Genomic DNA, 25,125 nt, shown 5'->3' on the forward strand with positions numbered 1-25,125 from the left:
TTGTAAGTTATCATGGATGTCCTGTGTCTGCATATAGCATATGTTGTAGGACAGGTTTATCAATGTGTGATACTGCTCACTTCTTGCTAGTACACACAGTAAATTAAGTACAATATACAGAAGTAAAGTTCCACTCTGGTATTATTTGTGCATGTTTGCATGTCTGTATCACAGTAATGTAGCTAAAGCAGTAAAACTGTTATTCTGATATGAAGAAGGAGAAATCACTGCCTTGAAATGTTTAACAAACAGCAAAAGCATTCTATTTAAGTTATGACTCAGTCTACAGACTGATGCTGTGCTACAGATTTATAGATTTCACTGCTATTGCTCAGCTGAAAAATATCAGTTAAGTAATATTTTTATATTATCATAAAATGTGAAAGTAGGTAGATTAAGATGTAAATCCCTGATTAGTATTTCTGATGTAATAAAATACTTTCCCCAATGCATTCTCTAAGTCTTTATCCAGAAAATGCCTTACATTTTAATGTCAGAAATCATAAAATGAATGTTTCAACTGTGAAAATAGTGCTTGTTGCTTAAACAAAATCTAAAAGCATCAAAGTTTAACATCCAGTTGTTGAACTCTGATAACATACCTTATACAATCTCATTTACAACACTTAATTTGTTTGGGTCTCTTGTACTCCAGTCCCATCTCATGTTGAATAATGTGTAGATAAGGAAAATGGGCTAAAGTATCTTCCTCAAACATCACCCTTAAACGTAACCGAGTGTAGCTGGGCTGTCACACGGGTATTCAGGCTGGCAAGCATCGACAGCAGATTTCGGGAGCAGCCTCTTGATGGCACTGTTTCTTCTTAACAGAAGTTGTTCCTCTGGAGAAGTGAAGTCTGGCGCGGCAGATGATGCATGATGCCTTTCAAAACGTGTGGTTTAAGTTCAGTGAAATGAATCATTTTCAGGAGGATGTAGTTCCAATGACAGATAGTCCCAGTGACGTGTTGATGAGCTGTAATGGCAGTATACCTACAATTTGTTGCAGACCAGAGTTGGCCTTAAAGCCAGGTTTGTTGCAAGGCAGTAGGGTGTAATTACCAAAAGAAAAAGAAACAGATACTGTATGTCATCCCCTGCTAATGACTACAACATTTTCTTACCCAGTAATCTGTAACAAAAAGCTTTATAAATGACCAGACTGCACTTAAATACAGCACTAAAGAAAAACTTGGTGGCACAAAATTATTCCAGCCAATTGAGTGGAAATGACAGAGAATAATATGAAGTTATCTTTGGCAGGGAGATGTGTGTTTGGAATGTCACTAGTGGACAGTGCATTGAGAGCACAAAGCTTCCTTATAGGCATACAGCTATCCATGTAAGTATAGCAACTTTTCCTGGGATATCTCTGTTCATTACGAGAGTTTTGCTTTATTAACATGATGTTTTTCAGAAACATACAGTTTTACATGTATAGATCATAACCTAGGAGAAAAAACACTGTCACAATATAAGTAATTTTATATCTTATTTTTTTCAGTTTTGTCTTTTGTCTAAGAAAAGCATTGAGTTTTTATGTTCCTTTGAATTTCTTAAATCAAGCTGATTATTTTTAAGCTGAAAATATTTGGAATGCAGTAGATTAACTTACTGTTTATGAATCAGGTAGCAAACTGAAATGGTCTAAACTTTTGTTTTGTGGGTGGAAACTTCAAGTTTAACGTTGGCTCTTTCATGACATGTTTTAGAAGCACAGGTAATCTGGCCAAACATTTTAAGACAATCTGATGAAAGACTTATTTTTAAACTTTTGAAAGGTTTTGATGCTTAACTCCCAACCTCCAAAAGACTGCTCCTCACCTCACTTTCAAGAATACACTTTCATTCATTGCACAGCTTTTGTTCAGGGTAGATGATTCAGCTATGAATGGCAGATGTCAAGTAGTGCAAACTGAATATTTGCCATTTGAAATGAAATTTAACACCAGGGTCATCACTTAACCGTTTGTGGATCTTAACCAGTAAGGGATTTTCTCAGAGGAATAACTGACTATACAGATCCTCTAGTTCAAGCCTAATTTAATGGTAACACTAGTTACAAATTCTAAGCATTTCTGCCTCTGATTATTCATAATACCTGTAGCAATATTTATCCTGGTCCCAGTTATTTATACTTCTTTTGTTTTCAGACTTCAATTTGTTAACTGATAAACTAAGAATTATTATATCAGCAAAACTCTACGGACGTCCAATTTTGTGGGTCTATTTTTATCTGCTTACATGATTGTTCTCTATTTCAAGGTTAGCATTTAAATGTAAATTCTATTTGAGGTGGCTTCTTACTTGTTTATAGCAATTATATGTAAAATTACAGATAAATACATACATAATGCAAGTGTCCTTGCACATATAAAACACATGGCAAAAAAGAACTGTTTGTAGTCCCTCTGTACCAGTGTCATCTCTGTTCCTTTGCTGTGTATCTGTTTTTGGTTGTTTTTTTTTCTTTATGTGATTGTTGAGAAAGAATGAATCTTCTGAACAACGGGCCATTTAATGTCAAAATAAAGAATATCTCACGGAGTAGAAATCAGAAATTCATTATGAAAAATTTAATAATGAATATTCTGCATGTTCACCTGTTTTTAGTGCTTTAGATGCCTCTTGATAACTGGAGCTTTGTCAAATGCTTGGAGAGTGATGAGAAACAAGTTCCAAACTCCTTAGCAATTAATGAAAATTAACACCTTGATTCCTTCCCCAAATTACAATAATCCTAATATTTATGCAAGGCAGATACTGCTTGAAGTAGGAAGCAGCTCTTACTAAGCTGTGTGCCATGCTTGTGTCTGTAACAACACTGTGTATGATTTCACATATGCCTTAGATTTTTTTAGTAATGCTACAAGTGTTGATTATAAATCCAAGTGTGAAATGCTTAATGTGAGAAACATCCATGCCATTTGCAGCTCTGTATGCTGACTCTCTGCTTTCCACTTGTCCAGTATTACCATTGCTCATTCCGGATGACAGGTGAAGGCTGGCTGCTTTGTTGTGGAGAATATCAAGATGTTCTTATTATAGATGCGAAGACTTTGGATGTTCTTCACACTTTATCATCATCCCAGTCTTCTGATTGGATAAATTGTATGTGTGTTGTACACTCTGCAAGAATTCAAGGTATGTGTTTTAAGTGTGTTTATGTAGGCAAATTAAATTGTGATAAAATATTTATATATAGTATGATCCTACCTGATTTAAAATCCAATCATGTTTTACAGAGCAGCTATGTCTAAGATTTCAGTGTTTGGTTGATAGCACATGAGGTGTTTTTGATGCTCCTAATGTTGATCATGTTTCATTTAATATATTTTTTAGAGAAAGGCCTGTACACTGGCTGTAAGCGGTTCATTCCTTGGATTTAAGCACAAATTAGTTTCGTAATATCAGGGAAATTAAATGCACTAAACCACAGTTCTGTTCTTTTTGTTAACACATTCACTCTTTGCTTACATGATTTTTGTAATAACCAGTTAATTATCTTCTTTTTTTATGTAAAACTGATATTTCATCCAAGCAGTGTCCTACAGAATCCATGTCTTAGTGCTGAATAGGTAGATACTCTCTACATTGACTTCAAGGTGACTATCTCACTGTTAACTTTTCACAGAAGACTCTTTGGTTGCAGTGTCTGTAACTGGAGTTCTTAAAGTGTGGGACCTGTCATCATCTCTGAATAGCATCCAGGTCAGTTTGAGATGGGAAGCAGCATGAATGTGGTAATATTCTCAAATAAAGCCTACATTGAAGCAGAATATGAATAAATTTAAATCTTTTGGACTTGTATTAAACAGATTTAGTTACCTTTGTTACAAAATTCTGAAAACATGTTCTCATAGTATTATTTGAAATGAGTTGGGCCACTGGACAGCTCTTGCCTTGACAGCTGCTCTGTCCTGTGCCCAGGCTTATTGTCTCTTTTCATATTCCATGATGCTGAAGTTGCTGTGCTTTCTTACTGTCCTGATAATGCCTTTGAACCCCTTCACTCTGTCCTTTAAATGTAAAGCTCTTCAATATTGGCCTTTGTACTCCCTCTTCACCCTGGTTTCTTTCTTCAAAATGGTCCTTTAAACTTGGTTTTCCTCTCTCTGCCTTTCACAGTGTTGTTTTCACTTGGAGAAGACTCTCGGTGTGTCAAGTGTCCTATTCCTCTCTTCAAACTCATTCTTTTCTGTGCTAATATTCTCAGCAGCTATCACTTGACATGAACAAGTGCTAGAAAAGGAATACAATGTTTTGTGTTTGAATTAAACCCACTGTCATGTTGTAAAAATTCTGAGAATGCTAACAACTGAATACACATCAGAAACACACGGTGTGGTGCCTTCTTTTTGCTGCCTTTTGTGAAGGGACTGGTGCAGAGTTAGTAATAATTCACCTAATTCATAAAGAGCAGTATTTTAATAAATATTGTTAGATTTCTTTGGAATTAATTGAAGCTGCAAGGTGTAGTAAGAAAATGGTTTGCAGTTTTATAACCATGATTCCAAGCATACATATACCCCTTCTCTGAGAGGTGTTGATACTGTTGGTGTCTTTCAAAACAGAAAATATCAGTTTTAAGTGATTTAATAAATAATTATTACATATAATTCCTATAGCATAATTTTGAGCATGACGACCTTGATAAGTCTGATATTCCCGTAAAAAGTGTGAAAATGCATATATTATTTTTAACAATCTATACATTCAGCAATACAAAGCTAAGAAAATGAATTACTTTTTCACTACTTTTTAAGGGTGCTAAGTTCAAACAAGACATGGCAACACCAACATCTCAGACTGTCCTGGTCACAACAAGGATGAGTGGGAAAGTATAATATTCACCCACCTTTCTGAATCTCATACTGTCAGTTTATAGGTTGTTGTAGCTATTTTTTTTTTTTCACTACAGGACATTTTACCATATATTAGAGCAGATGCTGTTTATGACCTGTCTTTAGTCCTTCTCCATGTTCATTATCACTTTTAAGTGGGATCAAGGTCTAAGCCACTCTGAATGTCTTCTCTTTGCACGGTAGTTGTGAACCCTGTTGTCTTTCTATCTCATTTTTAATTAAGAATTATATGCTGCTTTGAATTTTGGAAGTTTGTTAACAGAAAGTTCTTTTCAATGCATTGTTTTCAACCTAAAAGTAAAAGCTCAGCTATCTGGAATAAATCTGGCTTTTTTTCCTCTGTGCTGTAAAGGAGAGACAAAGTGTGTGTGAGAAGGAATCAAAATCTCTGGACTGTGTAAGTTGTCAAGCAGTTCGATTTTGTACTTACACAGAAAGGCTCCTTCTAGTTGTGTCCTCCATGTGCTGGCAGGTATGTTATTGAGCATTATACTTTCTCTTTAATTTTGTTAATAATTTTGAAAAGCTAGCATGTTTTCTACATGAAGACACTTGTTTTTCTCCCTAACTTAGTGTTCACCAATTGTCAGATATAACAATGCCTGTAACCCTTCTCTGCTTATCTGAACTGCCTGAATGAGAGGAAGCTTTTACTTTTTATCAATGCGTTTCTGCTTTAGAAGTTTAACACTAAATTGACTGTGTAGAAAGGGGATTACTTTAAGTATTAGGCAGTTTTAGAGTTCTGGGTGCATTGTAGTCCCCTCCACAGGGAGACAAATATGAAAAAAACCCCTGTTTAAGTATGACAGAAGTGATCACAGCTGGCAAGTCCTCGGTAACCAGGGACCTTTGTTTGTTGATAGAAGCCAGCAAAACTGAAGACCCTGCACTATAGTACTTTTTCTTGTAGCTGTAAGAAAATAACTAACATTTAAAATAAGCTAATAACAGTTGCAGACAATACACATTTAAATGCATTTAAACTGAAGTTTATTGTAAAAATTCTGTGTTTGTCTTTCCCAGTGTTATGAAATTTCATTTAAGCCTGAGGGCTTAGTTCAACATATGTAACTAATTCAAGCACCACTGCTGAGATTGGGTAGGGCAAAAATTTCACATACAGCTTTGAATAATGTAGTTGTAGGCTACCCTGGAGATGTCTCTTGGGCTACTTAAATGCTGTACACAAGCACTTATAGGGAAATTTCATGTGTAGAATGGATAGGCTTTTCATGGAAAAATATCTGTGATGTGCATTGTGTTCTATTAGTCTCTGTAATGTTTGTCCACAAGAGGTGCATGTGTTTTGTAATATCTCCACTTGCATAAGTCCTTTTTGATTTTCAACTTCTATGTTTCAGTGAATGTAAGGAGTAATATCATGATCATATTTTAGATAGAAAGGTGTGTGGCAGGTAGCATAGGAGAAATACAGATGTGTGTTCAGAGTGGCTCATTAAACCACTTCTATAATAATGAAAATATAGAGGATATTAGCTAATGAATAGAAATTACCTATTAATAATTCATAGAAATTCTTGTTCTGAGATCTATTTCCTCACACTGCTGGAAGAAATTATAAGAATGTGACTATGAATATTCTCTCTGTGAAGCCATAAGAACACAAAAAAGAAGATAATATCATAGGTTGTCCTTGTCATATCATGTCTTGGCTTAAAATGGGAAGGTCTCATAGTAAGCAAACAAATCAATTTTTTTACCAGATCTAGAAACAAAAAAGAGAATTATCACAAGGGGATTTACATATTCTTTACTTTCAATTAATTTTCAAAAAAACCCCCAAAACACAAAAACCAAACCCCCCCCCAAAAACCCCCACAAACAAAAAAACCCCATGTGTCTTACTCCCCAAAGAAGAAAAGAAAAATTACATTACTAAGATTTGTGCTGTGATTATGTCAGCAGATAATCTCTTCAAGAATCAGGCAGAAGCATTTATACCTTCTGTTGAAGTCTTGAGTGTCATATTTATGTTGTAAATTCATTATCTACCTCTTTATAAGAAATTACCAGTCCACTAAATATTAATAATGAGCGCAATGCAAAAACAAAGTAAATCCCATCCAAAATCCCCTAATCTAACATAAGACCCTAATGCTACTTTTTTTTTGTTAATTGTCAGTTTCTTTAACTGTGAAATGTATGGTTTGATTCTGACTTTGCAGTAGTTTTAGTATCAAAACTGTTTTGGCTTGAAAAGAATCAGTCCAGCTACAAAGAGTCAAACTCACGTTGTACATAGTGATCCACTGCCCCAAACCAGTTTAAATGAAAATGAATGTGCCAATACCAGTTGTTTATATTTTATTGTTTTTCTGAGCTTAGGTCTATGACTATTGTGATTTCTCCTTGCTTTGTACTGAGTTCTGTAAGAGTGGTCAGTGCTTTGCTGGTGGAGAAGTGCTGGCAGCTTACAGACTGATCATCTGGACAGAAGATGGCCACAGTTACATCTACCAGCTGCTGAACAGGTGGGCTCAGCTGGGAAATTCACACAAAAAGTTCAGGTACAAGATGAACTTTGGGGGGGGTTACTATGGAAAATCTCTGCGTGTTGCAAATGATCAAAAACCAGAACAAAACCCCTTTGGCACTCAAAGATTTACCCGGAGTTTGACAGCCCTCAGTCTTTGTTTGGCACAGCAGGGGAGGCAGGAATAAGATTAGCCATGTAGAACTTGGGCAGCTGGTGCTGTGATTTCAAAAAGTCGCTTGTAATTACTTATTTGGTAACTTTTAATTGAACTTGTGAATCTTGGACGTTGCTGTTCTGTTTTCTAAAACAAGATGACTTCCTAAAGCTTGGTTGTTTTTTTTTTAATTATGCAGTGGGCTTTCTAAAAGCATATATCCTGCTGATGGGAAGGTGCTGAAAGAAACTGTTTATCCTCATTTACTCTGCTTTACTAGTATGAAGGAAAATAAGGTAAATTCCTAACGGTTTGCAGCGAGCTTTGAAAGTTGATTTGTCTGTTTGCAGTTACATGAATAATCCCTAAAAAAATGATGGATTCATCAACAGATTTAATTGTTCTATGAAAACAATGATTAACACTTCATTTTAAAATCTTTACTTACAAACTTGAAGATGCTTATAGTGTTTTTGTCTTGGATTCTGGCTATATCTAGTTTTTTTCACAGGGAAAAAAATACCTTTATCTTCAACTATAGGTAGGATAATTAATTGTTGAAATGGTTGATGTTTCTTTTTCTAACTTTGACCAAAGAGGTTTTTTTTTAAGGTAAAGATGTGCTCTATTTTAGAGCTTTAGCAACTTCAGCTTTCGAATCCATAAAAAAAGAAAAAATATAAAAAATAATAAATAAATAAACAAACCCAAATAACAGAAAAAAACCCTCCATAAAATCAAAAGAGCCAACCCACAAGCAAAATGTAAGCAAGTTAGTCAGTTCTTATTTTATTAGGAAATATATACATGTTCCTATGTAACTACATGAATATGTTGCTTCCCTTGTGTATCCATCCTAAACTGAAGGGGTTTGGATAAAATCTGTGGCATTTTAACCAGAATAAACTGTTGTCCTGAGCCTTTAGAGGCATAATGGCATTCCTGACTTTGCTGCACTGTGTGAGGACTGACAGTACCCACAGTGCATAAAATCAGACACATGTGACTCTCTTCAGAACCCTGGGCTCTGCTTGGAGGAACCTCTAATGTTAAGAAAAGAGGAAGCTGAAAAAGTAGGTGATCTTTATACTTTTGTTTGAGAATTCATGTTTAGCAGAGCATGTCATACCAATTTCAAATTTAGAAGTTAGTGTGTAGACAAAGTATCTCAAATGGATTCAGCTATTATGGAAAATCTGTATTTTGACTCATTTTTTGAGTAGTGCTTTGTGTGACCACAAAGGAATAGGTAAGTAGAACCAGTTGTGATTTAAAAAGTAGAAAATGGTTTATAATTGGGAAGTTGTGGGGTGGTGGGAAGGAAAGATATGGCAGGGCTTCCTTGGCAAAAAGTGAAGCAAAAACATACAACAGATTATTCTGTGTAGCTTTGGCTCTGGTTTTGTTGCTAAGTCTTATTGCTAATACAGTTTATGAACTTGTAACTGCTGGAAGATGTGGATTTAATTCCTGCCTGAAGTTGTATTAGTTTGTGTGTTTGTGTGACAGCTCAAGCAAGTCTTTAAACAGTTTCTGAAGATTTTTATTTGTACCTGACTGTTAAGTACATGCCTGTGTGAGGTTTTCTGGTGTTCTCTCTTTCTGTTGACAAATGTAGGCCCTTAGGAAGCATTTTTGTTGTGTAATCCTCTGAAGCCTGACAGATCTAATTTTTAGTTGAAGGGAAATAGCATAAGCCATTCAGCTTTTTCCCCAAATGCTGTGATCTAAAATCAGATAGGGGATAACTGCTGAAGGATGCCAAAAGGTCAGGAAAGGTGAGGGAAAAGAAATAGCCCAAACACATGGCTTAGCAAATAATAGGGTTACAATGGTGGTAGAAAGTTCATATATGCTTTCTTTCCCCCAAAAGTATGCTTAAAAAAAAAAAGTGTCCTGCTCTTTTTTAATATTTCTGCTTTAATATTTACTTACTACCTGAATGATTTTTATAGCAGATTGGTGAGACAACAAAACTGCCTGTGTGATGATCTGTTTTGATCTCCATTCTGAGATTATAAACTGAACCACATTACAGTAAAGTTGGTTTTAGTGGAATTGACTCCCAAACTTCAGTGTTGTAAATAAATATATCCAACATATGAGGTAGTTGTAGAGAGTGTTAAGATCACCCCTGAGCCTCCTTTTCTCCAGGCTAAACAACTCCAGCTCCCCCAGCTGCTCCTCATCAGAATTATGCTCCAGACCCTTCACCAGCTTCCTTGCTCTTTGGACTTGCTCCAGCACCTCATGACCCACTACTGGTGTTACAGACTGTTACCTATGTAAAAGCATAATTCTTACCTTTCCTTATTTGTAGTCATTCAAGATGTGATGATTGATGTTCCACTGAATTTGTTGTGATGCACAAATTACCAATGTTTAACTGCGGGGTTTTTTGTCTGATCTTGATGATTACGCTGCCATTTTTTTTAATATGCTGGTGATACTATTGATGGGTTCTCTATTTGGAGACAGTAAACCTGGGGAGAATTTCCATTCCAGTTTCCATTTGGGATGTAGGTTTAGCCAGGAGTACTGACTGGCAAAGCAGAGGTGACCTTCGAGAGGTTTACACCAGGCAGAGTAGACTTGGTCTGAGCAGGATGTAGTGGCAGGTGAGAGATTAACCATAGTTTGTTTGATATTTTTACAGCTTTTGATGAAAAAAGCCTTTGCATTTGCAATTAATTATTACATGGATTTTATCAGCTCTTACAGAACATTGCTTTGCTGTTCTTCTTGGCAGAGTTTTCCTTTTGTCATGGGCTTCATGAATGAAAGAAAGGAGCCTTTCTATAAAGTTCTTTTTTCTGGTGAAGCTTCAGGAAGGATCACTTTGTGGCATGTTCCTGATGTCCCTGTGTCAACATATGATGGTTCACCAAAAGGTTTGGCACTTTTGGCACTTTGCTACCATCTTTTTCTTTATGTCTTGAGATCAATTTTCATGAAAACTGAAGCTCTCATTAAAATCTTTTCGCACTAGGAAGTGATGTTCATTTATTCATTGTGTGATGATTGTCTGTAGTTAAAAGGAATAGCAGCTGCTGACTTTCCATCTCTAGGCTGGAGAAAGGATAAGTTAGGGGAAGTGATAGAGATGAAAATGTGTATTTTGTTTTGTTTGAATTTTTATATTTTGTTTTACATAAAAATCCTCTCTTGCCCCACCCTCTAGAGATCCCAATTACAGCAGTGTGGACTCTTCAGGATAATTTTGATAAACACCATTCGATGTCAGAGGGCATTATTGATCATCTTTGTGCATCTGAAGATGGAATTGAAGCTGCAATTGTCAGTTCCTCTGTGTACATATCTGGGCTCGATAAGCTCGTGTGTGGATGTGAAAATGGGAAAATTTTTGTAACTTTAGGCTTAAAAACTGTAAGAGCAAGACTTTTAGGAAACGTATCTTTGCTTAAAGGTAAGTTTTAAAAATTTTTTTCAGATTCCTCTCAGTGAAGCACAGAAGAGTGCATCCTTCTGGCATCTCCTCCAGTGATCCCTCTAAAAATTCTCTGAAAAATGGGGCAGGTGGTCAGAGATTGAATGAGGAAAATGGAAGATTATGGGGTTTTTTTCTTCCTCTCTAGCTGATCTGCCAGATCCCAGCTTAGTAATACCAAGATGCTTTCTACTGTTAGGAGTCTGGGAATAGCTGTGGGGATGGAATCACCTGGAAATGAGATGTTGCATGTCACGATCTGGGTGGTAGTTTCTGTAATTTGCTCTTTAAAGATCATTCTATTGAAGGGAATATAAAGGATATGTCAATAGAGAAAGCTCAGGATGTAGACCTTTGTCTTCCCTCTTAGGAGCAGGTCTAAAATTCTTTGACCCCACATAAAGGACTGTTGTATTTAGTCCTTTGAATATCCTGACTTTACATACTGTAAAATGTGGAACCCCTATTCTAAAAGAACAAAATTAATTTACATACCATCTTGTTTCAGATAATCTACCTTATAAGGTTCTGAATGGTCATAGTAGCAGAGTCACTTGTTTGCTTTATCCACATGACAAATCAGTAAGATTTGATCCAAGCTGGCTGTTATCAGGGGGCCAGGATTCTGTTGTGATCTGCTGGGATATGTTTACTGGAAACATCTTACACCAATTTAATCTGCAGTCTGGTCCAGTGACAGAGCTCTTGCGATCTCCAGAAAACTACAGAGTAAGTAAAAGAATAATCAATGATGTCTTAAAAGAAAAAATATCTCTGTATACCTATCTGTGTGTGTGGGGGGGTGTGCATGTATATATATATGTAAGCAATTTATTCTTAATTTACCCTCACTTTATTTCCTTCTTCGAAAGTTGCCTTAAATTTCAGGGAGTTGGGTTCTTGCAAGTCTGTAACTTCAGTGACATATTAAGTTGAAGCTCTTAATCATGATACTAAAAATGGTGAATAGAATGTTATCATCCTATATGTTAATCTGATTAAATCCTGCTTCTGAAGTTAAAAAGTGTACTCAGTAAGGCTAGGAGCTTGAACATAGCAAAAAAAGATTAGATTAAAATACTACTGATCCAAAATGCATGTGCTTTGTTTTGGCTCCTGCCACATCTTTGTGGTCCTTTGCATGTATACTTTTGCATTATATGAGATTTAGAGTACTTTGAAGTTGTTTTCTAATAGAATTTTGAGGTTGAATTTAGGTGAAACTCTATTGTCCTGAATGCTCTATGTAACTTTTCTGAACATTGTGTTCCATGGGGCTGGGGTTTCTGCTTTTCCTCTCAGGAAGCCTGTGAAGACATTTGATGTCTGTGACTGACTCAGTTTGCTCACAACCTAAAATACAGTAGTCAAAAAATATTTTGCCATAACAAAAGTTTATAATGCTTGTAAGAGTCCTCTTAGTCCTTTTCCTGAAAGCTGGATAGGATTTAATGTCTTCTTGGATGGTACTTCAGTCTTCTTTAAAGAGCTGAATTTTTCCATAGGGGAATTTCCTCTGTGTGTCACCAAAAATTACTTGCAGGAAGGGAAGGCTTTTCAGAATCAGATCCATAGAGTGTAAAATGAATTTGAACTTACCCAGATTTTCATAAAAATACATACTTTTGTCATAAGACCTGACATAATTTTATATCACGTGAACAAGAGTCTGTTTTAAGGTAATTTTTTTGCAACTTCCGTATCTAGGACAACTGCTACTGTATATTGGTTATACAATTCCTGCTGTGAGAGGCTAAATATTTTGAATAAATGGCATTTAAATTATTGTATTTAAAATATTGACAAATGGAAGAAGATTGTATGCTTTCCTGTCAGGAGATGAGTTGTACAGCTGGCCTGGTGAAAACAAGTTGAAGATGTTGGCTTAAATAGAATGTGACTTTCTAAAATGAATATGTTCTGGGAAAGAAATCGCTGGACAACTTCTTTTTTTTTTTTTTACTAGATTTGTTAAAGTGATGTGGTCAGGAATGTGGTTACAGTGTTGGAACTGAAGTTTTCTGATTTGCAGGTAAAAGACCAGAGTATTGTGTGCTGTGTGTGCAATGATCACTCAGTAGCGGTTCTACACCTTCAGAAGAGAGTATGTCTCTTACATGCCAGAAAGCATCTGTTTCCTGTGAAGAAGATAAAATTTGACCCTGTTGAAAATCTGCTAATTGTTGGATGTGAAGACAATTCAGTTTATATTTGGGAAATTGAAACAGGTAATAACAGAGGGGTATTCACTTCCCTAAAGATTTGTTTGTCTGTTATGTGGTGTTATATAAGCAAGACTTATAGAAGACCAGAAGAGAAATACTAACATACTGAATATGTTTATTGAGGAGTTTAAATGTTTATATAAACAAGCAAGAAATAAAATTTTCTTGTTTCTTTGATGTATTCTATGAGTGAAACAGCATAGTTTAAGTCAGGTCCTGACAATCAGGAGTTTAGCTGACATGGCAATGAACTGAGTAGAATATTTCTGGAACCTATAAATAAAAATGCAGGTTACACTCTTTAGTTATTAAAAAGAACGACAGTCCTAACAGTTCCAGGTTGGAGCACAAAGTTCTGGTTTCTTCAGAAGAATCATAATCTGAGAAATCTCTTGGCTTAACTGATTAAACAGGTAATAGCAGAAGATAATTGCAAAGCTCACAGCTGTAGTCAGGGAAACTAAAGCTGAGTGTTTCAGGTTAAACTGTAGATTCCCAGGTGATTTGAGAGTGTCATGCTGATTCACATGGGTAATAAATGTAGTTATTTGAACTTTGACAGACAGAACTATTAGAGGTTATAATGGTAGTGGGCATTACAATACAGTGTTTTCATGATATTCAGAGCTGTGTGTCCTGAGAGAAAGAAAGTGCATCACCAGTCTGGACTCACTGAAATGCACAGCATATTAAAACTGTATCAAAACACAATTTAGCTAATGTAACACTGAGATTACAATTTACTTTACAAGTTATTACACTGCCTAGACTGTCTGCTCTAGACAAAAATAGTTCCTTGTTTTAAAGTACAAAATACCTGCATTTAATGAAGGACTTGGTAAAATGAGTGCAGCATAAATTACAAGCTGGTTGTGTTAGTAAAATCTTTAATATCATTACGCTGGGATAGGAAATAACTTCTGGTATTTATTTTTTCCCAAATGTACCGAGTTGCTTCTTGAAATAAAATGTTTAGAAATAAAATTAAGTTGAACTAACAATTATAGACAATTATAAACTCTGGGTTTACACTGGTTTCTCTACAGGTACTCAAAAGTATGAAATTCTCCTACAAGTTTTTATATTTTTGCATTGTAATTTGAGATTTAAAAATTATTTAAACTTTTTTCAAAAACATCAATAAGACTTTGAGAAGATGCAACCTTAGGAGACAGTTCAGTTGTATATAATGGTGTACTTACTTAGTGTGATCTCTGAGTGATTTAATGTGATTGCTGAGTGAATATATGATGGTTTTGCATAGAGTTTTAGCTCTAACTGTGGTACTAGAAAAAAGAATACAATGCCAAACTGTCAAAAGTAATACTAGACTCTCAGTTGGAGTACTTTGAACTTCTTATCTTTTATTTGTTGGATTCTTTTCTGCACAACCTTGAATTCTGTTTTCTGGTAAATATGTAAGATTCATCTTATGTGTGTTCAAATTTATGTAGATGCATAATATTACAGTTTTTTGTGCATTTTCTCCAGTCAAGGGGAGAATGGGTTCTACCTTTCTGCGGAGTCCTCTTTCTGCAGTGTCTGTGGAAAAACTGTCTTGAGATCCTTCCTCCTGTCTTCTTGTTCCTCTAATCCCTTCATTTTACCAGATTGTCAGCACACCTGCAATACTAAAAGTCGTCTGGTGTTGGAGAAGGCCAGGTCTGCACTGCTCAGAAAGGTACCTTGCAGGATTAAGTGATACTTAGAAGTGTATACTTCTGAATTAACTGCTGACAGGAGGGATACTTTTATCCCTACAGTGTGGTGGAGTGAGGATCTTTCTTAATTAAAAACCAAAAAACAGTAGTCCCCTCACCCCATCACCCCTGCCCCTGAAAAACCAAACAGAAAACCCCCAAGTGTATAAGAGAAGCATTTCTCTCCTAGATTTCTGGACAAAAAATATTGTGGAGAGAACTTAGTGGTACTACAGTGTGTGCTGAACAGCATGGCAAATTATTTTGGCTCAGTTGTATAGAGGTGCTGGGCCAAAAGGCAAATTTCTGCACTATAAGAACTAATAGTTTCTATCCTCATACAATACCCAAGGCAGCCCAAGGCAGTTAAGGGCCTGGAAACAGAATTACACTTCAGATGCAGCCTTATTTAGTGCAGCTGGATAGCTTTGCACAGAAGTACAGTGAATTCTTTGTAAATCAGTGAGATTTAATAGCATAGGACTGTAATGGTACCACAGAGAGAAAATTCAGAGTATATTTGGTCTGTCCTCTAGTCATAAAAATGCTGCCTATTTCAGCATTAAAGAGGAAGTAAAATTGATGCCACTGCTCATATATATTACATATTCAGAAAGAGTGGAGATGGTTAAGTGTGTTTTTAAGTTTCTGTATCTTCTGTTACAAAAGTATCAAGGAAGAGTGAGTGCCACAATCACCACCTCTTTAAGAAAATCTGGAACACAAGAAAAATGCCATTATTTGCTATACAGTAGCAATTAAAACAATTAATTTTTTTTTCTCTCCTGTTATGCAATAGTAACTAAAAGATGCCATCTGGGGTGAATACCTGAGAAAGCCTAGTAGGGTACAACTGTAGTTACTTTAATGTTGAGTTACATCTGTATTGCAGCAGAACACAAGAGGTCGTGGCGCTGATCCTTGAAATTGGCCTGGCCCACATCAAGAGCTGTGCAGATATTTCAGTGCCACTGGGGCAGACAAAGCACTGCTCAGAGGTATCAGGAAGATGCGCACAACATCAGAGCCCAACCTCTGCAGCAGCACAGCAGCCTTTCCTGATGATTTTCAGCTGTTGGCAAACGAACAGGCAACCAACCACACGTGGTACTACTTGTCTATACAGTTACTTGTGAGCATGTCCCTGACTCAGTTAAAGAGGACAAAAATCTAAGTGCTTGAATTCCCTTATGGAAAGGGACATAAGACAGTTTTTGTTGTTTCTATAGTCAAAAAGTGTTTACATTTCTTCTGGCTACGTAGTTAGCTTCCATCTGAAACTTTGCCTCTTTAACTTCATATCAGTGTAGGACCTGATTTTGTGTCACTCATGTATCACTGTTTGCAGTTAAAAAAACCTAATCTGAACAGTGTTCTTGTACTAAAGTTAATGGAGGACTGGGAAAACAGCCAGTCTGTTTATAATTTCAGGCTGTGGATTAAGGAATTTCTATGAATATTTCAATATTTACACTGTTGTACAGTCAGCAGTAATTCTGTTGAATTTGAAAGATGACTTTAGAAAAGTTTAGAGGCCTAGTACCATTTTAACTCCAAAACTCTCCTTTTACTGGGTAATTAATAGGATGACCCCTTAAGAAGATTGAACACTTCATTGTGCATAACAGTTTGTTGTCCAGTTTCCTGTGACAGAGGCTAATGTGCTTTTATAGAAAAACATTCTGAAGACTTAAAAATGTTTGTCTTATGGCAGGCTTTCATAATAGGATTTTACAGTTTATGGGGTGGGAGGAACTTTGTCTCACAGATTAAAATCTCAGCCAGTACTACTTCATGTATAGTAACTTGTATCCTCTTTTTATGAGTTTCCATTGACCATGTACAATAAGATTACCTTTGGCAAAGTTTTCTGAGTACAATAGGCTGCATGTATTCCAAATAAATAGGCATTTCAGCATAGTTTATGCTGAAATGTTGAATATCAATAGTATAGTTGAGTTCAAGAGGAATTTAAGTCTCTGTTTTCCCAGTGACTACAAGGTGAGTCTGAAAAGCGTGGGGGGAACAAAGCTAATTATCTGCTGCTCTTACTGGTCTAGAATAGATAGATTTAATCCCACCCTTTTATTCCTTTGATTTACACAGCAAAGTAAAATTATTCTAAGTTTAAATGTTCTTATTGCACCTGCATGTGGGTAGTGACAGAGAAAACAGTACCGAAGCCGTGAATTAATATCTGTGTAGTTTAATTTATTTTACCGAAATTTTAATATATGGATATGGCAACTTTCCATTACAGTGGAATATCTTTCCATGACAATGAATATTGATCTAATAATACATTCAGAATATTAATATAACATGTGTACAGGATATGTGGGAAACCTGTGTGCTAGAAAACAAATAGGAAAATCAATAACAAATTTTATTCTAATTAAAGTGCAGAATATTTCTTCCAATAGCCACCACTTGAAATCCACTTCAGTAAGGAAATTAGCTGTTACCTGTATTGCTTTTACATTTTCCCAACCAGTTGGTATCTTTGCCTTTTAAAAAGGTAAATATCAGTATGATAAGATGTAGTAATAAAAGGATCAATGGATTTTTTTCTTTGTCTATGCAGCATATGGCAACATGTCCACCAAGCTGCCTTTATATCTAACATGTATTAAGAATGAGGAAAAAATTGATAGATTTTAAATAGCAATCTCCCTTGCTCAGAGGTAGCAATCTTCATTTATCAGAGATACATTATTTTTCAATTAGCACTAGTTTAATATGAATTTATTCCTTGATGTTTATAATACTTGCAGAATGAATCATCTACCAATTTCCTGTTATTTTCTTTTACCTTATGAGTCTTGTTCTGTTTTATTGTGTTATGATGTGTTTAGTTTGAGCTTAAAGTCAAAATAACATCACTTAATAAAACTTCAGTTTATTGTTCAATTATCATAATACATATTTAGCTTTGTACTGGCTACGTTGTGTTTTTCATACAAAACTTTCAGAACTGTCTTACATGTTGGTAACTCCAACATGGAAAAAAAAAAGTTGAAACATGCCTAAAGCATATTTCTGCTGAGGTCAGATCTCCTGAATAGTCAAAACTAACTGTATGCTAATAATCCTTACTAGAAAAGGTCAAAATCATCAGTAAATAATAGACAATCACTCAAGAAATATCTATATAATATAGTTTTATTCACACTGTTTAATGTATATTGCTTTCTCTTTGTGCTCTACTTGAATCCTTTTCTGAATATATTACTTTTTCTTGTATTTTGCCATGTTGATTTTCACAGTAGAATCATACTGCCTTAAGATAGCTGTCAAGCATAGAAAACTTCACCTCAAGCATTTAGATGCTACAACAGGTACTATCAATAGTAGTATTGATAGAAGATATCAATAAAACAAACTAGGCTTTTAATGAGATTGTCAGCCCTCATAAAATATGCAGTGTCTAACATTAATCAAATCCATCAGTATGATCACTAAAACAATCTTTATAAAATTAGAGAAGAGTTCAGAAATACTTTGAAAGTATTTCTCATTGTGTTAATGTCATATTATGAAATTTAAATAAAACCTCTGCTGTTGCAGAAATATGTTTGCTGTGGGAGAAATGAAATTACTCTGCAGATAGTGATGTTATAGATCAAACCTTTGATCATATTGATGGTCAAACATGTTGGAAGATTTTCAAACACTGTTTAGAGGTAATTTGTGTGTGCTGTTCATGCTCTAATGTTTTTATAATTGGTGCCAACAGTAATAAGTCTTCTAAACCTCTGGTAAACAGCAAGTATCACGTGAGTTGCAGAATTCATGGGGGGACTGTTTTGGTTTGCTTGACTTTTGTTTCCAAGTAAACCTTCATTTAGTATGTCTGACAACCTTTCTCATCTCATAAAGAAATTAGTAGTTAAAGTGCTTAGAAAACTAAGGCCTAGATTTCACCAGGTGGCTGTGAGGAAATAAGTTGTACAGTTTCATTAAAACTTAGAACTCTATCCAAGGAAATTCAGTTGCTACTAAGACTTATGCCTACTTAACTGTAGAAGCAACAGAACTTTTTGTATTTGGGAAAATGCTCTGATTTAACTCTTCTGTTCTCAAGCTGTGGTCTGACCTTCTACATTAATAGTTAGGGCAGACAACAGTGAGTTGATCTTTATTTCTCTCACCCTCTACTTTCATGGTCAAGAGGCATCCTCAGAGTAAGGGGGGACCTGAAGGGAGAGAGTTGAGCCAGGTATGCACTATTGAACTGAGACAAGATAATTTCTTAGGCCAAGAGTACTGGACCATCACACAGCTGACACAATGCAACGTTAAACAATTTCTGGTCTAGACCATCTTTCTCTAAGAAAGCAGCTCTGAAGAAATTCAAGCTATGATGCAAATGATAACGTGCAATAAGATGGAAGGTTACCATTTTACTGCAGTTTCTTTGCACATTATGTCACTTTAAATCCCTTTCTAAAAGACATTAAGAATGAGGAACTGTTAGTTTGCATGTTTTGAAAATGTGGTTTATTCCAAGTAAGCTTGAATATATGTGCATTGTGGAAGTTCAGCATTTGGTTTGGGTGTTTTTTGTTTTAATTTGTCAGCCTTAAGCTAAAACTTAACTAATGTTTTACCTCCTTTTTTAATTTTTTATTGCATCTTTTATATATGTAAGCCTTAGGTCAGTCTGTAGCTTGCACCTGAATATTTCATAGCTCTCTAAATTTGAGTCATCGTTCAGTAAATACTTATTGATGTAGAATAATAAAAGGTAGTGGAGCTTGGAAAAGTCTGAGGGTGGGGAAAAAAAAAAAAAAAAAGCAGTGTCATCCTTTGCCCAGTCTGCAGAAGCTGAGGACACACTTTTTTACTGAGAAGAGTTGGGTACCTTTCTACTCATGTGTGCATACACACACATACATTTATGTACTTTACATATACTAGGTGGAACAAGTACAGGCTTTAGCTGTATGTGTCTGTTCAGAAGGATGTGTTCCCTCCAACTCATAGTTGATCTTCATTCTTATTTTATTGTTAATAATGAAGTAAGATTATATATATATATATATATTTATATATTTATATATATATACACTTTTAAGAAGTGGAAATGAAGACTGATTGCTATAGTCAGTGCAGTCAGAAGAGTTTGTACCAGGGAGGGTTTTCATTCCAGACACTAAGGGACAGATTCTCATTCTCATTCCATCTTTCAGACTTTAAAAAAGGAGTAGAGAGAAGCTGCTCATGTATCATCCAAGTTCAGATGCAATTTCTTCCATTCAGCCCAGTTCAGCACACTCACTGTGTCTAAGCAATTCCTGCTTACAGGACTATTGTTATTTACTCTCTGGAATAGTTTAGATGGAGTCAGGGAGAGAAGAGGGGACTTCTCATGTCCTTTCTTTTGGGCTGTTGTGCCTACATCAGAAATCCTGAAATGAGGACTGGCTGCATGGGGGAATTGGTCTTTTTACCTACATATGTAAACCAGCATTATAAGTTATATTTCGGTTGTTTTCTTTGTGTTTGTTCTTCATTGCTTTCTTCAACTAAAGGATGGGGGTTTGCTAATGCTATTCTAAAACTGTGTATTCTGAAGAATGTCAAGAACACACAGATTTGGGCATGACAGAACTCTTCCAAATGCAAAAATCGCTAAGGAGGGTCTGCCAAGAGACTCTGGGTGCTCCTGTATACAGAGCTGTAATCATAGAGCATCTCCATTATTAATCTATTCCTATACGTAAAATATCCTTTTAAATATTATTAGCTTTTAATAGGCTGGTTCTTGTGCAATCTATCCCATTTCTGTTTGCTAGATGGCGTTTACTATTGTCTTGATATTAGTTGGAATATATATTCTTACTTAATGCAATGTTTGTTCCATCTGTTTCAGGCCATTTGATTTTTAGAGTGGTGGCCCCAGGAATTAGGAGAAATTTTTCAAGCAAAGTGCTTGTCCACTGTCTTGGAGCAAGACTGCAGAATTGTAAAATTCAAGCATTTTTTTAGCAAGGGACATGAAATTTCTGTATGCCTCACTCTAACAGCAGAGGAGAAAGTGTGTGGGAGGGTTTTTTCAGGTTAAATTTTTCAGATTTATGGAAAGGAAAATCTTGACAGAAAATAAACCAACTAGTGTTACAGATGATACTTATTTTGAAAGGTGAGTTTTCTGTTTTGGCTGCTGGTAAAGAGAAGGATTTGTTCTTGACCATGTGCTCTTTTTAAATCAATTCGGAAATAATTTCTCATTCCCAGATCACTGTTATGCTGTAAGATTCAGCTGTTACTGGGTCACAGCAGTACTGAGGATTTTTGATACTTCTGCTGTGGCAACAAACAGAAAGCACTGGAGCCTGATGATATGACAGGCCATGTGATGGCAGTGAATTCCTTGTCTAGAGGCAGGAGAATATGTGTGACCTCCCCAATAAAAATGCATCATTCAGTGGGAACAGAACCCAGAGAACTGTGTGGACAGCACTAACACCAAGAGACACAATTTGTACTACTTGGTCCAGAGGAAGAATAAGATGTTGTAACAGTCTGTAACCAGTCACATCTGGTGGTCCAAAGCTGCCCAGGAGAGTGAAATACTCCACTCTTGTCTGTTCCTGAGACTTGGTTGCCATGGTCACAGCTTTAGAGATAAAGACTTTCTTTTCCTGTATTTTGTATGTATAGTAGGGGGTCAGAGCAGTGGTATTGCTGCTGTACAGACACCCTTATCTTTTCTCCTTCATCCATTGTTGTTTTATACTCCCCAACTGAGATCTTTGGGCTCATTTGTGTTTAAAATACTTCCGTTTTGAGAGTTGTCTTTATTCCTGTTCCCTTTCCTGTACTCTCATGTACAGGCTTTGTTTTTTCTTGCTTTTCATTATTTTTCCTTAAAATCAAAGACAATATATTCCTAACAAATAACTGTTTATGAACAATAGCTGCTGTGCCCCAGTGTTCTTCTGACTGTTTACAGTGGTCAGAAAGTCCTTGTCATATACACAGGCTTCTAATTCCCTCCCCCTCACCCACCTCCCTTTTGTGCCTCTGAAAGATGTATTCAGAAATCATGGAATACAGGGCTCTTCCTTTATTTTGGCTCTGCCACCTACTCTCTTTGTAAATGAGTATTTTGGGCTCTGTACAATGATAATAATATAAATACTTTATAATACTTTCATAATCACCCCCCCCTTCATACACATTTTGCTATGCACTTAGTGCTATTTTATTGCAGGTCCAGCTGTACATACGAACCTCTACAAGTAGATGCACACATATAGAGAATATGATTAAGCATTATATGCATGTATTTGCATGGATTTTTTTAAGAAAGTAACCATCTTCTGGAAGGTGCTACTTAAAAGGGATTTGAGACAGCTGTTATGCATGATATATAAATTATTTAAAGATGTAAATCTGAGTTTTTCCAATTGATTTTATGATATAATGTTCTGTCAGTAAGAAACCAAGCTGGTTGTCCAGGGCAGTTTCTATTCAATGTTTCTCTCTATAAAAATACCTTAAAAATTAAAATTAAAAATCCAAACTGATCGTAACTCCTCTATGTGAGAGGCCAAATATGAACCTAGAAGGGATTTTTCAACTGATGATAATTTTCTCTTCTCCAGACTACTCATAAAAAATGGTATTGCAATGGCGTTGTCCCCACCATTGGCAGTCAGAAAGGAGTTTGGTTGTAGCAGAAGTGTTCAGTAACCCAACTACCTGCTTGGTGGTTTCTCAGTTTGCATCCATAATTCTATAATATATAGAAGCAGATCTGTCATCTGTTTAAATAAGATGTGTATGTGTAAAATATATAAAATAAAATATCAATTTGCTTTCATGTACATCAAGAATACCTGTATATTCCATTCAGATGGTGAAATTCTGCTGTCCCCTTTTTTTGTAACTTACCACTCATTCTGATCTGTTTCTTGTTCTGTCCATTAAATTCTTTTTCTTCAACCAGGAGGTGAAAATTTGTCTCTGAAGCTGTTGCCAGGGAAAAGCTCTGATATATGGAAAATAACACAAGGCTTAAATATATTTTAATTTTTACTCCTATGTGTATATGTACACACAGGAGGATACAGTCAGACAAATCTTCATTTTTGTTGGAAACATAGTTTTATCCTCTTTTCCCACTGTAGTATGAAAGCATTAACTAAATTGTATTCTCTTATACATCCACAAGATCCTCCTGCAGAATGATCTGACAGAGGGATGACTGATGGTGAGGCATTTGTGCATCTGGAGCTCACAAAACCTGTTTTGAAGTTCTCTCTAATATTAAAGAGTGTGTATAACCAGGTCTTTGAAATTTAACACCATCCCCCCAAAATCCTTGGATTTATCAAAAATTTATTGCAATTTTTGCCTTAGATCCTTGTCTATAAAAACAGCAGGATAGCTGTAATTTCACAGGGAAATTATGGTAATAGTCTTTCTGAAGCACTCGAGGACTCTGGCAGTGAGTTACCCTGACAAAAGTGTTACAGAAAAGGAATCTGGATATATATAAATATGTACATACATACAAATATTCCTGCATAGTGGACTCTCTGGAGAAGGTGGTAGGGAAAGCTTGGTGTCTACACTTGACAGTAGGGAGAGCAGCTACTTCCTTGGTGAACTTTATCTTTTGCTCTGAATAATCCAGGGAGTTCTGTGGGGAAGCAAGGCATGCTTCCAGCTTTACAGTTTAGATTACATGTGTTAAGAGACCAAAATAATATTAGCTAAGTGACTGTTATTTCCAAACTTCTTAACTTTTCAAACACTACAGTACTTTTAAGAATGTGTGTGCTCGTGTCTGGTGTGAACTGCATAATCCTCCTTTGTAGGCATCTACTGAGAGTTCTTGTGTTCCTGAAATACTGAAATGTTGCGATGTTGGGATCTTTATAGCCAGTGTTGTCTTTCCAAGTATTTGTAGACAGTCTAACTATGAAGATCTTCGGGCAACTTACTTTCCTTTCAGTAAATATCCAGTTCTGTAATGGTCCTTCCACTGGCTGCAAGTGCTGTGGAGGGATTAAGAAAATTAGGAAAACTTAAGAAAAACAACTGCTGATCCTTATTTTTTTCAGTATAATATTACAGCAACCTATGGCATTCCACTGATTTTTGAAGGGGACAGAGAATCAGTTGCCTTTTTTTTTTTTCTCTGCTCTGAATTCAAAGACTCTTTGCCATGTGAGTAGCAGAGGTGATGCTACAGTGAACAGAAATGGATGAGTTTCAGAGAAATAATTTCAGATAAAGAGATTTTATACACACATATACACACAAACACTTATTGTGTGAGATCCCTCAATCCCAGTCCAATATTTTTAGCAGGTGTTACTGATAGAACTTCAGTGTTACACATTTTTTTTCTTGTAGCAGTGAACGGGAAAATTCATGTTGTATTACTTGAGGGTAGAAAGAATTCAAACTTAAGGGAAAAGCATTTCACATTGTAGCTGATATTTAATACTTGAAAAATCCTTCAGATGTACTCTATCTCTGATATTTATAGGAAACATGCTATTTCAACAATTTCTTTTAATTCCTATAGGAAATGTGCAGTATATAATAGTAGCTCATTTCAAAGACATTTAATCTCAGTTTAGATATCTCTAATGCGAGTTACAAATAAAGCACTATTACTAAAATTATTACTAAATAAATTTTTACTAAAATAATATAACTGGGTATATCAACTGGAGGAATCAAATTCCCTAAAGCCACACAAGAGATGATACAGTCTCTGAAACATTGAATTCAAATCCCTAATGACTGAGCTACATATATATTCGGGTGTTTACAAACTGTCTTTACCTCTGACACTTTTAGGAATGGAATGAAAAAAATTGAGCTTTGTCTTGCTATTTGTAATCTAGAACACTAGAGGACAGCACTAAAATATTACATAAATGTGTTATTGTTTACACTGTTAATGATATAGGTGCTCTGAGAGGGCTTTGTGAGAAGAAAACCAATTACTCTTTTGAACAGTTTGGGCAAGTGGTATTTTTGTGAATATTCTTGCCTCCCTTTGAAAACTGCATCTCACTTCACACATAAAATATCTGGAGTTGCTTTTGGTCTGAAACAAAGTTTTGTTGCAGTGATTTCTTTAGACATTAAGCTTTATTTTTTTTTAATAGCAATACTGTAGAATAGACCCTTTTGCAAAATTATATTTTTAAGTTTCAAAAGATGAGGAATTAATTGCCCCTTCTGTAAATGTTTTGTGATATA

At 35.7% G+C, this 25,125-nt stretch overlaps 1 protein-coding gene across 12 annotated transcripts in view; it reads left to right on the top strand.

Moving 5' to 3' along the window:
* The window catches only part of WDR72 (WD repeat domain 72), a 109,666-nt gene that overhangs the window by 10,952 nt on the left and 73,589 nt on the right, over window positions 1-25,125 (top strand). For 10 of the 12 annotated variants that reach the window (XR_007906188.1, XR_007906187.1, XR_007906189.1 and 7 more), the window contains 10 exons: window positions 1,264-1,342; window positions 2,970-3,144; window positions 3,635-3,711; window positions 5,218-5,337; window positions 7,215-7,360; window positions 7,719-7,815; window positions 10,269-10,410; window positions 10,701-10,946; window positions 11,476-11,696; window positions 13,000-13,195. Coding sequence is in view for 6 of the 12 variants with exons in the window: in XM_051797191.1 (XP_051653151.1) it covers window positions 1,264-1,342; window positions 2,970-3,144; window positions 3,635-3,711; window positions 5,218-5,337; window positions 7,215-7,360; window positions 7,719-7,815; window positions 10,269-10,410; window positions 10,701-10,946; window positions 11,476-11,696; window positions 13,000-13,195 (1,499 nt within the window). In the remaining 6 variants the exon portion in view is untranslated. The remainder of the gene's footprint in view (window positions 1-1,263; window positions 1,343-2,969; window positions 3,145-3,634; window positions 3,712-5,217; window positions 5,338-7,214; window positions 7,361-7,718; window positions 7,816-10,268; window positions 10,411-10,700; window positions 10,947-11,475; window positions 11,697-12,999; window positions 13,196-25,125) is intronic. The other 2 variants (XM_051797194.1, XM_051797198.1) reach the window with 2 other exon arrangements.

Source organism: Manacus candei, unplaced genomic scaffold, assembly GCF_025592945.1.
Source record: "Manacus candei isolate 608988 ecotype Guabito, Panama unplaced genomic scaffold, ASM2559294v1 h1tg000046l, whole genome shotgun sequence".
In the NCBI taxonomy this organism is placed as follows: domain Eukaryota; kingdom Metazoa; phylum Chordata; class Aves; order Passeriformes; family Pipridae; genus Manacus; species Manacus candei.